This window comes from Felis catus, chromosome D1 (genome assembly GCF_018350175.1).
Source record: "Felis catus isolate Fca126 chromosome D1, F.catus_Fca126_mat1.0, whole genome shotgun sequence".
NCBI classification, from domain to species: domain Eukaryota; kingdom Metazoa; phylum Chordata; class Mammalia; order Carnivora; family Felidae; genus Felis; species Felis catus.
This window is the reverse complement of record NC_058377.1, coordinates 58,028,641-58,042,279: the sequence shown is the minus strand read 5'-3', so window position 1 is coordinate 58,042,279 and position 13,639 is coordinate 58,028,641. Positions and strand designations below refer to the sequence as shown.

The following is a 13,639-nucleotide window of genomic DNA, read 5'->3' as shown; positions in this document are numbered from 1 at the left end:
TTTCCTTTTTAGAACATTTGAAGGAGAAACGATCACATTGAACTAATAGTACAGAATACATAAAAATCTGATAATTTCTTTTGTCAGGCACATGGGGAGAATTATAATTTTTTATTTTTAATTTTTATTTTTTAGCATTATTTTTGAGAGAGAAAGTGAGTGAGTGAGTGAGCGGGGGGGGGGGGGGCAGATAGGGAGAGAGAGAATCTCAAGCAGTCTCCATGCCCAGTGCTGAGCCCAACACGGGGCTCGATCCCACAACTGTGAGACCATGACCTGAGCCGAAACCAAGAATCGGACACCCAACCAACTGAGCCACCCGCGTGCCCCTGTAATTCTTTAAGTTGCCACTTCATTTAAGCTTGTTTCTTTTCCTACATAGTGTCTCCCTTCAAAAGGTTGTTAGAAATGACATGAAGCAAAATTTAAATGTGTGAATTCCAAGTGTTTCTCAAATGGAAGGTTCTAACGAAAAGCAGGAGAAGAAGGATTTGGGGTATTGAGGATCCTATGAGTCAATGTATTGAGGGGTAATAGTTTGAAAACTGCCACCTTAGGGTATGGTATTACATAAACTGCTGAAGTACTCAGGGAGCCTCAGGTTCCTGAAATCACGAGAGTGGTTCCTCCTCCATTGTTGGTGAATTTAGATTGAGAATGTTAAAAGGGAGAAGAAAGAAAATTTCTCTAAAAATAGGAGAATTTTCTTTTTTTGGTGGCTGTTTATTCCTGAAAACAAATTAATCTTTAAACAGCAGTTTTGGCTCCTGCTTGTTCCCAGGTGTTCCTCTTTGTTGGCTCAGATGCCTTCAACTGCTGCACTTTTCTCTCTGGCTTCTTGTTATTGGCTGGGACACAAGATGGAAACATTTATCAGCTGGACGTGAGGAGTCCGAGGTGAGTCACCACTCATTTGCATGATGCAGGTCTTCTTACAGAGTGGAAATTTTTATTAGCTTTAACATTGATTTAGGATAGCATGGAGATGACTGTTGAATCAAGGGTGTATTTTTCCATTTATAAAGGTTTTCCGGTTTGAGTTGTCTGATTGTTCTTATTATTCCTGGAATCATATTAAAAGGTAATTTGATTCATGCTGTCATGATTGTTCTATTGTAGTGATTACTGTGGAATCTAAGCTTAAATAATGAACTAACATTTCACTTAAATGATTGTGTAGAACTTGTAATTTTAAGGAGCTCAGTATTTTTCTCAGTGGTATTAAATCTGGGTTGGCCTAAGATTGATCATTTTTAGTTCATGCAAGCCAGCTGTGTTTCTTTGTTTAGCTTGGATCATAACCTGTCTGAAACAGGCCTTATTCTGGTCTTACAGATACCCAGAGAAAATCAAGCAACCCCTCTGCCCCAGGATTTAACAGTTTCTCCAATTTCTGTCCTTTCTTCCTTTCATTTCTTTTCTTTGTTCAGTTGACATTAAATGAATGGCTTTTGTGGGCACTGAAGAACAGAAATAAAAGATACAGACTCTGCCTTTGAGGCAGTTGGAGTCTGACAGTAAAAATGGGCAGGTAAAAGACTGTTGTGATGCAGGTGTGATCAGTGCTCTACACAGGAATTTGAGAAAGCACTTCTTCTCCAAGGAAATGAGGATTTTATTGGATTTTGTCCGGTAGGAAGTTACCAAATAAAGAAGGGGCCTGCCTTGATAGAATCACATATAGAGCAGGGTGAAGACACGTATGGCACTTTTAGGGATCTCTAAAATATGACAAATATGTATGATACAGACTGGGTGGGAGGGAGGAGTGATGCCAGACAGGAAAGCAGGAGTTTGTTTAGAAAGAACTTGCAAGCCATCCAGAGGAGTTTGGACTTTATTCCAAGAGTAGTAAAGAAATTCCAACGAAGGAGTGATCACCTTATACCTTTTCTCCCATAATTTAAGTTACTTTACTTTTTTACTTGTTTTTGCCCTGTGGAGATAGGGAATCTCTGATCATTATTAGAAAATCAGCCTTACATATATATTAAATTGATTCTCACCTTTGTCTTTCATTTTAAAGAGTCCTGACATTTTTAATATTTTGCAGTTGTCTTAATTCTGTCTATAAGCAAAATAATTAACATGTTGTTAACATTGTTGTCTTAAACTCTTATCAGGGCTCCCCTAAAAACTGGAGTTATTGGTGGTGGCTTAGTTCATTTGGCTCAATGACTTGTTTAGTTAGTGACATATTTAGATTCGCTTCAAGGCAGTTTTGCATGGATGACCTTTAAGGATCTTGCCAAGAAAGAAACTGTGTGAATGTTTAATCTCTGTCCATATTCGTCCTGTTTGCTTTTGTATGGTTAGTACTATATGTTGAATACTGTCAAGCATTGCTTTTGAAGAAAGAAAGTGCAATCGCCCCTTTTTTTGAATCCTAGGGTTCCAGTACAAGTCATCCACAGGTCAGGAGCACCGGTTCTGTCCCTGCTAAGTTTCAGAGATGGATTCATTGCTAGTCAAGGTGAGTCCAGTAGCCAGATGAGATGAGAGAGTTTCCTGTAGTTCATTTAAACATGGATTTAGGGGCACTTGGGTGGCTCCCTCAGTTGAATGCCTGACTCTCTATTTTGGCTCAGGTCAAGATATCATGGTTTGTGGGATCCAGCCCCACATTGTGCTCTGCGCTGACAGCACAGAGCCTGCTTGGGATTCTCTCTCTCTCTCTCTCTCTCTCTCTCTCTCTGCCCTTACCCCACTCATGCATACTGTCTCTCTCTCTCTCCCAAAATAAATAAACATTTAAAAAATAAATAAATAGGGGCACTTGGGTGACTTGGTCTGTTAAGTGTCCAATTTCGGCTCAGGTCATGATCTCACAGTTTGTGGGTTCAAACCCCATATCGAACTCTGTGCTAACAGCTCAGAGCCTGGAGCCTGCTTCAGATTCTGTGTCTCCCTCTGTCTCTGCCCTTCCCCTGCTCGTGCTCTGTCTTTTTGTCTGTGTCTCAAAAATGAATAAACATTAAAAAAAATTTTTTAATAAATAAATATAGGTTTAAATGCCTGGTCTATGGCAGGGTTAGGGGCATGGTCCTCCACCATTCTTTGGCATACTTTGTTTATCATATAGTGTTTATCACTCTACATTATAATTGTCTATATCCCCCTCTAGTCCACGTTCCTTGAGAGTAATGACTTTACCTTATTCATCATAATATAACTCTGTTTTCAGATGACAAAACGAAGGCTAATAAAAGAAAGTTATTAGAATCTCCTGCCAGATTAAACAATTTTTATTATAGAAATTGTCAAACAGATACTAAGGTAGAGGGAATAGAATAATGAACCTGATTATCCAGCTTCAACTATTACCAATTTATGGCTATTCCTGTTTCATCTTGTTTTGCCCATTCCCATACAATCTCCAACCCTTAATATATTTTGAAACGTATCACAAACATTGTATTATTTCACCTGTCAATATTTATCTCTAAAAGATAATTTTTTTATTAAAAAGATGATTTATAATAATAACATAAGAAAGGATACAGTCTCCTGTATGCTGTTGGTTGGGATATAGATTGATTAACAAATAACTTAAAATAAAATTGATTAACGGGTAGTTTTGGACAGCAGTTTTTCAAATTTTAAAAAGCTTGAAAAGGTTAATTAAATCAAAAAATTTTTTCCCGGGTTCTATACAAAGTCACAGTGTTGCTCAGAAAAACTTCATGCATAAAGGTATTCTTTTATGCAATATGCTCTCAATCATGTAAAATAAAAATTTTCACAGAAAAGATTGGAAAATAACATTAAAATATTAGCAATGATTATCTTTGGTAGATTATGGGTGATTTTTTTTACTTCTGTTTCATTTTTAAAGTTTTCTTCAATTAGCATGTACTATTTTTATATTAAGTAAAAAAAAAAAAAAACGAAAATTACCTCATTCAGCAGTTTATAGATCATCTCAAGTCTCATTTGTCCACATTCTTTTGAGAAAATTAAGTTTAAAAATTAGATATGCTTTTATTTTCTTGTTATAACAACTTTGCTCCTTTGCCTAGTTTTATGCGGTCAAATTCATAGATTGAAGAATAATTTGGGAGCACAGATTTTTCTTAAAATATTTGTGTAGACAGATTCTCTGTTAAAAAATCCTTGTCTAGGATAAGTTTGTAATCAGACATATAACCCTGCAGTTGCTTGCTGTGTGCCTTTGGCAGGTATTGCTAATCAAAGACGGCCCTTTATCCCACTGAGCTTGCACTTGGCCTTCAAATCCTCTAGCTCAGCATTCTAGGCAACCATTGTAGGTCCTCATATTTGACCCATATAATGAGATCTATTTGCCATTCTCAGTCTTGGGGCAATCTTCTTTCGGCTAGTGATGTACAGAAATAAACTAAAATACTGAGTTTAAACTCCTTTGTATGCAGCTTTCTCTTCAGTTATCTGATTTTTTTCTTTTGCCTTTTAGGTGATGGAAGCTGTTTCATTGTCCAGCAAGACCTAGACTATCTCATTGAGCTCACTGGGGCTGACTGTGACCCTGTGTACAAGGTACAGGCCTGGGTGATTCTCACCTGGGATCTAAGGCTTGTGAGGGGATTGAATCCAGCACTTGGTGGGCATTCAGGATGATAAAATACTTAGGGGTGAGATAGAACACAGAAGGAGTTTTGAGTCAGAAGTGGTTTTACATCTACAAATATTAACTGTCATTATTATTATTTAAAGTTCCCTCATTTGAGAGGCACCTGGGCGGCTCAGTCGGTTAAGTGTCTGACTTCGGCTAAGGTCATGATCTTGCATTTTGTGAGTTGGAGCCCCATGTCGGGCTCTGTGCTGACAGCTCAGAGCCTGGAGCCTGCTTTGGATTCTGTGTTTCCTCCTCTCTCTGCCCCTCCCATGCTCATGCTCTGTCTCTCTCTGTTTCTCAATAATAAATAAACGTTAAAAAAATTTGTTTTTTAAAGAAATAATAAAGTTCACTCATTTGATTAGAGTGGAAAGAGAAAAACAAAAGGGGAAATATCTATTGACCAGACATTCTGCTGGATGTTTGGATGTTTTACGTGTATCATCTTGTTTTGTTGCTATTATTCTTAAAGTATAGGTATTATGATTTCTCTTGTTTTTATACAGTTAATACATACCTGTAAAAATTCAAACAGTACAAAATTATACAGACTTAAAAGTCCCGTATAAGAACTTTTTAGTTTCACTCTTCTTTCCAGAAGTAAGTAGCATTAATAGTTCGGCATGTATCTTTCAGACTATTTTTGGACAATCTGCACTTACATCTTGTGTTTATGTATTTATGTAAATAATACAGTTTTATTTTTAGTTTGTACATAATTGGGATCATTCTATATGTATTGTTCTATAACTTTTTTTTTTACTTAACATCTTGGAGCTCTTTTCAAATAAATGCATATAGATCCACTTCATTTTTTTTTTTAATGTTTTATTACTTATTTTTGAGAGAGAAACAGAGCACGAGCAGAATGGGGGCAGAGAGAAAGGGAGACACAGAATCCAAAGCAGGCTCCGGGCTCTGAGCTGTCAGCACAGAGCCCAATGCGGGGCTCAAACTCATGAAATGTAAGATCATGACCTGGGCTGAAGTTGGACGTTTAGCCAGCTGGGCCTCCCAAGCGCCCCTAGATCCGCTTCATATTTAAAAATTTCTATGTAGTGTTCTATATTGTGATTTAACATACCATACAAGTGAGAAAAGTGAGATTCAGAGTAGTTGAAAAGTTGCCTTAGGTCCTGTAGCTATGGATTTGCAAATCTGAGATTAAGTTCCCTCCAGAATTCCTGCTATTTCCACTAAATTAGTGGTTCTTAACCTTTGAGTTTCAGGCTTCTTTTTTTTTTGAAGGGTGATACATCTTGGATTATATTTTTCTATTTACAACTGAGATCCCATCTACGAACTATTTTGCTAGTCTGCATGGGTACATTAATCCTAATGAGTTTAGATTTATGATGAGTGGACTCAGTTATACAACAAAAAAGACACACACATTGTTTTAAAAGAGCACATATGTTATGCTCCTCCTATAAGGCCAGTTTTCATTAATATACACTGGTTTCAAAGCTTAGTCTGATTTTGAAGATGAACAAAGATACACACTGTATGATTCTAAAATCTAGTTTAGCCATTTTGTACAGTTGCTGTTTTATTGGACTACAATATATGTTGTTTTAAAAGGACGCTGGGGGCACCTGGGTGGCTTAGTCAGTTGAACATCTGGCTCTTGATTTTGGCTCAGATCATGGGATTGAGCCCTGCATCGGGCTTCATGCAGAGTGTGGAGCTTGCTTAAGATTCTCTCTCTCTTCCCCTCTGCCCCTCTCCCACTCACATTCTCTTTCTTTCTAAAAAATAAATAAGGCCCAGGTCCTCCTTTAATTTTCCCATACTGTTGAGCTCACAAACGGTTCTGAAATTAGAACCTTCAGTGTTGTACTTAAAAACTTAGGGATGTGGGGGGCACCTGGGTGGCTCAGATGGTTAAGTGTCTATTTTATTTTATATATTTTGTTATTTTTGAGCGAGAGACCGTGAGTGAGCAAGGGGCAGAGATAGAGGAAGAGAGAGAGAACCCATGAGGGGGCAGAGAGAGAGAGAGAGAGTGAGAGTGCAGAGCCTGAAGTGGGGCTCCAGCTCACCTGATGCAGGGCTCAGGCTCACAAACCTGAGATCATGACCTGAGCCAAATTTGGATGCTTAACCAACTGAGCCACCCAGGCGCCCCAATCATCCAACTCTTGATTTCAGCTCAGGTCATGATCTCATTGTTTGTGGGATTGAGCCCCACTTGGGGCTCCATGCTGTCAGCTCAGAGTCTGCTTGGGATTCTCTCTCTCCTCTCTCTCTCTGCCCCTCCCCTGCTTACAGGCACGTGTGCCAACATGCTCTCTCTCTCTCAAGATAAACAAATTTTTTAAAACCTTAAAAAAAATTTAAGAACATGGAGACTCAGATAGAACAAGGGAAAAGAAAGTCATAGGTCGGCATACGAAGAACCAAACTTCTGTGTCCCAACACCTGTGTTACGTGTGGTTTAACTAAATGAACACAGCAGTAGACCTGCTTGATTCACCTTCCAAATCCGAAAAATAAGACTAAAAGCTCAGGCTTGCGATTTCTGCTGTGCATAATTCCACCAGTGACGAGGACCTCATAAGCCAGATCTCTACTCCTGCACAATATGATGCGTGCACACAGCCTGCCTAGCAGCTGAATGGCTGGAAGTGCCAGCACTGCCCAGATAACATGCACCATGATTTCTGCAGCTTTTTCACAACAGGAGCCTCACATCCCTCAGCATGGAGGTTGGAGGAGTGGGCCAACCTGCCGTTATAGCTGCTGGCTGTCTTTTGGTTTATTTGTACCAGTCTCTATTTCTCCAGTATGGTTGGTTGGTTCCATTGTAGGGTTCCCCTGAATGCTGTGATCAACCTCACTTTCCACCTTAGCTCTGTAATCGTATCCCGAAACTGCTACAACTGCTATGACAAAAACCAAGAGTAGGATGATGACAGACACGGCAAGTCTGCAGCAGCTTTCCTAGATTGTGGCACAGCAGCCAGTCAGCCCAAAAATGAAAAGTCGGGCTCCACAGCTATGATCACTGCAGCAGGGAAGAGAGGATATACATCTGCAAAGTAGTGGTCAGAGTCATCATAAGTGATGAAGGCATGGGCTTCCACATAGTGCAAAATGCCAGCTCCCCCTGAAGATGAGGTTGAGAAACACCAGTCCTGGAGGAGGATGAGCAGCTCCGAAATCTTGGAGGAGATGATGCTGCACTGGCCCATCCGTGGTGCCGGCAGCCTACTGGCACCATGTGCACACCAAGTGAGGTGGCAGGGGCAGCCGAGCCTCCCCACTGGGAGCTGCACAGCCTGAGTGGCACTCACCATAGCCCCCAGTACCACTGCATAGCCCCAGCAGTGCCTCACTCCTCCTCAGACACGTATTGAGAACTTCTTTGTTTTTTTTTTTTATTTAAAAAAAAAAATTTTTTTTTTAATGTTTATTTATTTTTGAGACAGAGAGAGACACAGCATGAACGGGGGAGGGGCAGAGAGAGAGGGAAACACAGAATCGGAAGCAGGCTCCAGGCTCTGAGCCATCAGCCCAGAGCCCAACGCGGGGCTCGAACTCGTGGACCGCGAGATCGTGACCTGAGCCGAAGTCGGACGCTTAACCGACTGAGCCACCCAGGCGCCCCTTGAGAACTTCTTTGAATATAGTTGTACAAGGTTGAGGGATACCCTGGCCCACCTGTGGATCATCTCCTTTCCCAGGTACAGACCCTCTGCCCTCAAATATGTACCACACTAATAGGTTTGCTCTCTACTTGGATAATTCATTTCTCTGTTCTGTAGTCATAAGTACCCTGAACCTTCACCAGCTATTTTTAAAATACCTATCATGGATATAATTCTCCTCTTGTCTTTGGAGTTGGTAGAGCTTCTTAGACTCACTTGTACTAAAGGGGGTCAATGACAGGGCTCTTTATTTTATTTTTTTTCAACTTTTTTTTTTTTGGGGGGGGGGGACAGAGAGAGACAGAGCATGAACGGGGGAGGGGCAGAGAGAGGGAGACACAGAATCCGAAACAGGCTCCAGGCTCTGAGCCATCAGCCCAGAGCCCAACGCGGGGCTCGAACTCATGGACCGCGAGATCGTGACCTGGCTGAAGTCGGACGCTTAACCGACTGTGCCACCCAGGCGCCCCAGGGCTCTTTATTTTTTAATAAGTTAAAAAAAAATTTTTTTTTAACGTTTATTTATCTTTGAGAGAGACAGAGCACGAGCGTGGAAGGGTCAGAGAGAGGGAGACACAGAATCCGAAGCAGGCCCCAGGCTTTGAGCTGTTAGCACAGAGCCCGATGCGGGGCTCAAACTCACGAACTGCGAGATCATGACCCGAGCCGAGGTCGGATGCTCAACCGACTGAGCCACCCAGGTGCCCCAGGGTTCTTTGTTTTTGAAATGGAAGAATCCCAGGCTTCTTCTGAGCTGTGAACTCTTGTGTTCCAGGTAGCTACATGGGAGAAGCAGATCTACACATGCTGTCGAGATGGTATTGTGCGACGCTATCAGCTCTCTGATCTCTGACTCCTTGGAAAGAGGAGTCCCAGTTAATGAAAAAGATTGGCCCTAGTTGACAAAGAGAATAGTCATTAGTCCTTCTCAAGGACCATGGACCTTTATTGTCTTGGGCACCCTTGGGAAGTCACAGAAAGTCAGCTACATTGGCCCATGGAATATGGAATATCATTCCATGATAAAACCAACTGTGAACTAAGTAAGAAGCTCACATATGTTGCATATATAAACTCACCCCCAACAACGCAGGGCAAGGGTATGGATGCTTACAGTTTGCTCTTAACACCATTTGTGTTAATTGTTTACAGTGACCAGAGGACTAAAGCCTGTTCTCTGAAGGAAATAAAGAGAATGTGTTTGAAGGAGTCTGAATTTGAAAAACTTGGTTAAATATTCTTTCTCCAGTAGAGAGACATTCAAGTTGATTGAGTACCTGTCTTGGGCACTTCCTGTGGACCTGGCCATAGAGAAAGACTGCTTGTTAGCAGTAAATATCCTATAAGCAGCAATCTGGGAAAGATTCTTTCACAGGTAGGGAAACTGTCTCAGTTTGGGCAGGGATTTTCTGCTACATGTGACTTTCAGTCCTAGGCAAACTGACATGGTTGATCATCCCAAATACAGGTGATAAAAGTTGAATCCTATCATTGTAAAGGCAGTGGCTGTCCAAGTGTGGTCCCTGGAACAACTGCATCCGTATCATCTGGAAATATGTTAGAAATAGAAATTCCTAAGCCCCACCTCGGCCCTAAATCAGAAATTCTGTGGATAGAGCCAGCCAGGTGATTCTGATGCATGCTAAAGTTTTGGAACATAGAGGAAGAGATAGTGAAGGGCACTTTAGGCATAGCTGGAACACGGTGCTCGTAGGATGGTGAGGCTGGTCTTTAGGAGATGAGGCTGCAGAGGTTGACAGGACCCAGATTGAAAGGGCTTGAGTGCCAGGTAAGAAGCTTCAATTTCATTTGGTTCATGAGAAGCCCATGGAAGAGTTTTAAGCAAGGGTATAACATGGTCACTTCTTTTTATTTTTTTCCTAAATATAAAAATGGAGTCATAATGTATATATTCCATGTTTTATTTTCACTTAGAATCTCTGAGTTCTTTTTAACTTAGTACATTTAGACCTTTGTACTTTTTAACACTTTCCAGAGTATGAATACCTTATCATTTACGCTTTAGAAATTAGACACTTGAGCTGGGCAGTGTAGGCTAAGATCTGGATTTATTTAAGGGGAAAAAGCCAATACCTGGGTGGAATAATAGTATGGCTCACAGCATGTAATCTTTATAACTTCACTATGACATGAAGGTAGTGAGACTCAGATGAATTGATTTGCCAAGAGTCATAGAGAACAGGAACTTGAACACGTTTTATCTTTAAATCCATTTTTTTCTACCTGTTGTGTATGCCTAAATTGTGAAGATAAAATACTGTTATTTGTTGAGTATAATTGGGTATCTACTCCATTTTGGGGACTATATTTATATACTTAATCCTCATAACACTCTTAAAAAGGAAATGGTATTTTTTTTTTTATAGACAAGGAAACTGAGAGTCAAGAAATTAAGTACTGGGGCACCTGGGTGGCTCAGTCAGTTAAGTGTCCAACTTCAGCTCAGGTCATCATCTCACAGTTCTTGAGTTCAAGCCCTGCATTGGGCTCTGTGCTGACAGCTTGAAGCCTGGAGCCTGCTTTGGATTCTTTGTCTCCCTCTCTCTCTCTGCCCCTTCCTCACTCACATTCTGTCTGTCTCTCTTAAAAATAAACAAACATTTTAAAAAAAGAAATAAAGAAAAATTAAGTACCAAACCCTTGTTTTGGACCTTGTTTGGTCTGTCTCCAAGGCCTGTGCTCCTTCTACTATACCACATGGTCACAAGACCTCTGGGACTAGACCATTTTCATTTAAGGAGTGATTTGTGATAAGGTCAGGTAGACCCAAAGGGACCTATTCCGGAGCTCAGAAACATTGGATCCAAAGTTCAAAGGGAACCTCTAAGAAGTCAGATGAAGAAGACAGGATGAGGGAGGATATGGCTGAGTTCACATAGCAGGTGTGTCTGAGTTCCTGTTCCAAGATTCACTCTTTTCCACTGCCATCACATCCATAAGCCCCTTTTCATAGGTCTCCAGAGTTGATATCCTGGTTGTGATGGATGCAGCGATCCTTGATAGCTGCCCTAAAATCCAGATTCAAACAGAAAGAGTAGAGGCTAGCTCTCAGGTGCCAAAAGCCTTGTCTTCTCTGAATGGAATATCCCCAGTATGCAGCAGACAAAGCTTTTTTTTTTTTTCCTTTTGGGTTGAAGAGTGCATTCTGGGTAAGGAAGGATGGACAACCCCCTTCTGCAGCTGTGATGGCCCAGGGAAGCTCCATCTTGTCTCCTGGCTTTCAGATGCCCCCTTGTGACTAATTGTGAGAAGTGCCTCTTTCTGAGATCTGGAAAGCTGTCAGTGGCATCAGCTACTGAGCGTATATTCGGTGCCAGGCACGGTCTTCACAATAGCCTTGCAAAGTAAAGGTTTCTTGTTCTTTTTTCTTTTTTAAAATTTTATTTATTTGGGGTGCCTGGGTGGCTCAGTCGGTTGAGCGTCCGACTTCAGCTCAGGTCACGATCTCGCAGTCCGTCAGTTCGAGCCCCACGTTGGGCTCTGGGCTGATGGCTCAGAGCCTGGAGCCTGCTTCCGATTCTGTGTCTCCCTCTCTCTCTGCCCCTCCCCCATTCATGCTCTGTCTCTCTCTGTCTCAAAAATAAACATTAAAAATTTTTTTATTTACTTAGAGAGAGAGTATGCAATTGGGGAAGGACAGAGAGAGGGAGAGAGAGAATCCCAAGCAGGCTCTGCACTGTCCATGCAGAGCCCAGTGCTGGACTTGGTCCCACAAACCATGAAATCATGACCTGAACCGTGATCAAGAGTTGGATGCTTAACCGACTGAGCCACCCAGGTGCCCCGTAAAGGTTTCTTTTTCTTGAACACGTCTCTTTGTGGATACATTTTTTTCTAATTTACTTTTCACTTTGAAGTAATTTCACACCTTCAGAAAAATTGCAAGGATATAGTAACTCTATGTTTAGCATTTTAAGACCGCCACCTGTTTTCCAAGTGGCTGCACCATTTTACGTTCTCAGCAGTGGTGTATACAGGTTCTTATTTTCTCCATGTCCTTGCCAACACTGCCAACACTTGGTTTGTCCATCTTTTTTATTATAATCAGCTGGTTAAAATGGTGTCTACCAGGTTTGTCCATGGCAAAGTTAGTATTTTGTGGAGAGCTACTTTGAGACTATAAATATCCTATTCCTCATACAACTTGCATCATTTAGTTTCAGCATTTGTTGATTTCTGTCTGAGCCAGTTATTCCTACTACAATTGCCAAAAGGTGATTTTATAATTTCATCATTCTTTTTCACTTATAATTTGCTTTCTACTATAAGGTAGAGCTTTCCCTTCTCCCCCACTTATTTAATTACTAATTCACTCATTCATCATAGATCTATTAGTGTGGACTACACATGGATTCATATTTTATTCTATGGATTATAATCCATTATTACTATGATTTCTTGTGGTGTTTAAATTGTCCCAGCTGAGCCAGTGGTAGCTCCTTCAAACTGGATCCTATGTCCTTTTGACATGTTTCTATCTTTCTTTTAGCACTTCCATATTTTCTGATACTACAAGATATTCAAGCTTCATCTTATACTTCCCCACCCCAGTCCTGGAATCAGTCATTTGTCTAGATGGCTTCAGTTCTTTTTAGTGGAGAATGGATTTGGAAATCAAGTCTGGGCACTGTATGTATATTCTTTGTTTTGGGGGTATTATTGCTTCTAGTCCCTACCAGTGGACAGTACATATATATGTCTATATTTCTACATCCAGCATTCTAGATATACACTAAAGTTCATGAGTTCACACTGATGTCTCCCAATTCCAGTCCAACTCCACTGGGATTATTCTAGTCTGCATACATACCTCCTTCCTCCAACAGTGAGAAACTTGGCTCTCATAATCCTCAATATTTCACTTATTTGCTCAATACTTCTGTGAGTAACCAATCTGACAACTACACAAACCACCTCCCCTTTCACTCCAGCCCCTGCACACTTGGTGCTCCTTACATGGAGTCCCCTGCATTCACCTCAGCCAGTCCCAGGCTGAGCAAGGTTCTCACCCAACCCTCTGGGTTTAATTTTTAATAACATCTTTTTTTCTGGTAATAAGAGTAAAATATGGCCAATCACATGAAAAGATGCTCAACTTCAGTGGTTAAATAAATGGAGATTAAAATTCACAAGAAAGCTCAGAAATGCAAAAAATAAAAAATAGTGCCATATTTTTACTTTACAAAGAGGCAACTGTGGCTAAGAAATCAGTTTAAAGGGCCGCCTGGGTGGCTCAGCTGGTTAAGTGTCCAACTTCAGCTCAGGTCATGATCTCATGGTTCATGAGTTTGAGCCCCGCATCAGGCTCTGTGCTGACAGCTCAGAACCTGGAGCCTGCTTCCCATTCTGTGTCTCCCTCTCTCTCTGCCCCTCC

At 41.0% G+C, this 13,639-nt stretch overlaps 1 protein-coding gene and 1 pseudogene across 6 annotated transcripts in view; one reads left to right on the top strand and one right to left on the bottom strand.

Moving 5' to 3' along the window:
* The window catches only part of PAAF1 (proteasomal ATPase associated factor 1), a 37,564-nt gene extending 24,758 nt beyond the window's left edge, over nucleotides 1-12,806 (top strand). For 3 of the 6 annotated variants that reach the window (XM_045038763.1, XM_003992737.5, XM_006936950.4), the window contains 4 exons: nucleotides 782-897; nucleotides 2,391-2,473; nucleotides 4,433-4,515; nucleotides 9,020-9,453. In XM_045038763.1, the coding sequence (XP_044894698.1) occupies nucleotides 782-897; nucleotides 2,391-2,473; nucleotides 4,433-4,515; nucleotides 9,020-9,097 (360 nt within the window). In that variant the 3' untranslated portion in view covers nucleotides 9,098-9,453. Of the gene's footprint in view, nucleotides 1-781; nucleotides 898-1,025; nucleotides 1,082-2,390; nucleotides 2,474-4,432; nucleotides 4,516-9,019; nucleotides 9,454-12,754 lie in introns of those variants that run through there. The other 3 variants (XM_045038762.1, XR_006586301.1, XR_006586300.1) reach the window with 3 other exon arrangements.
* LOC109491965 lies at nucleotides 6,889-7,931 on the bottom strand (annotated as a pseudogene).
* Nucleotides 12,807-13,639: the final 833 nt, after the last annotated feature.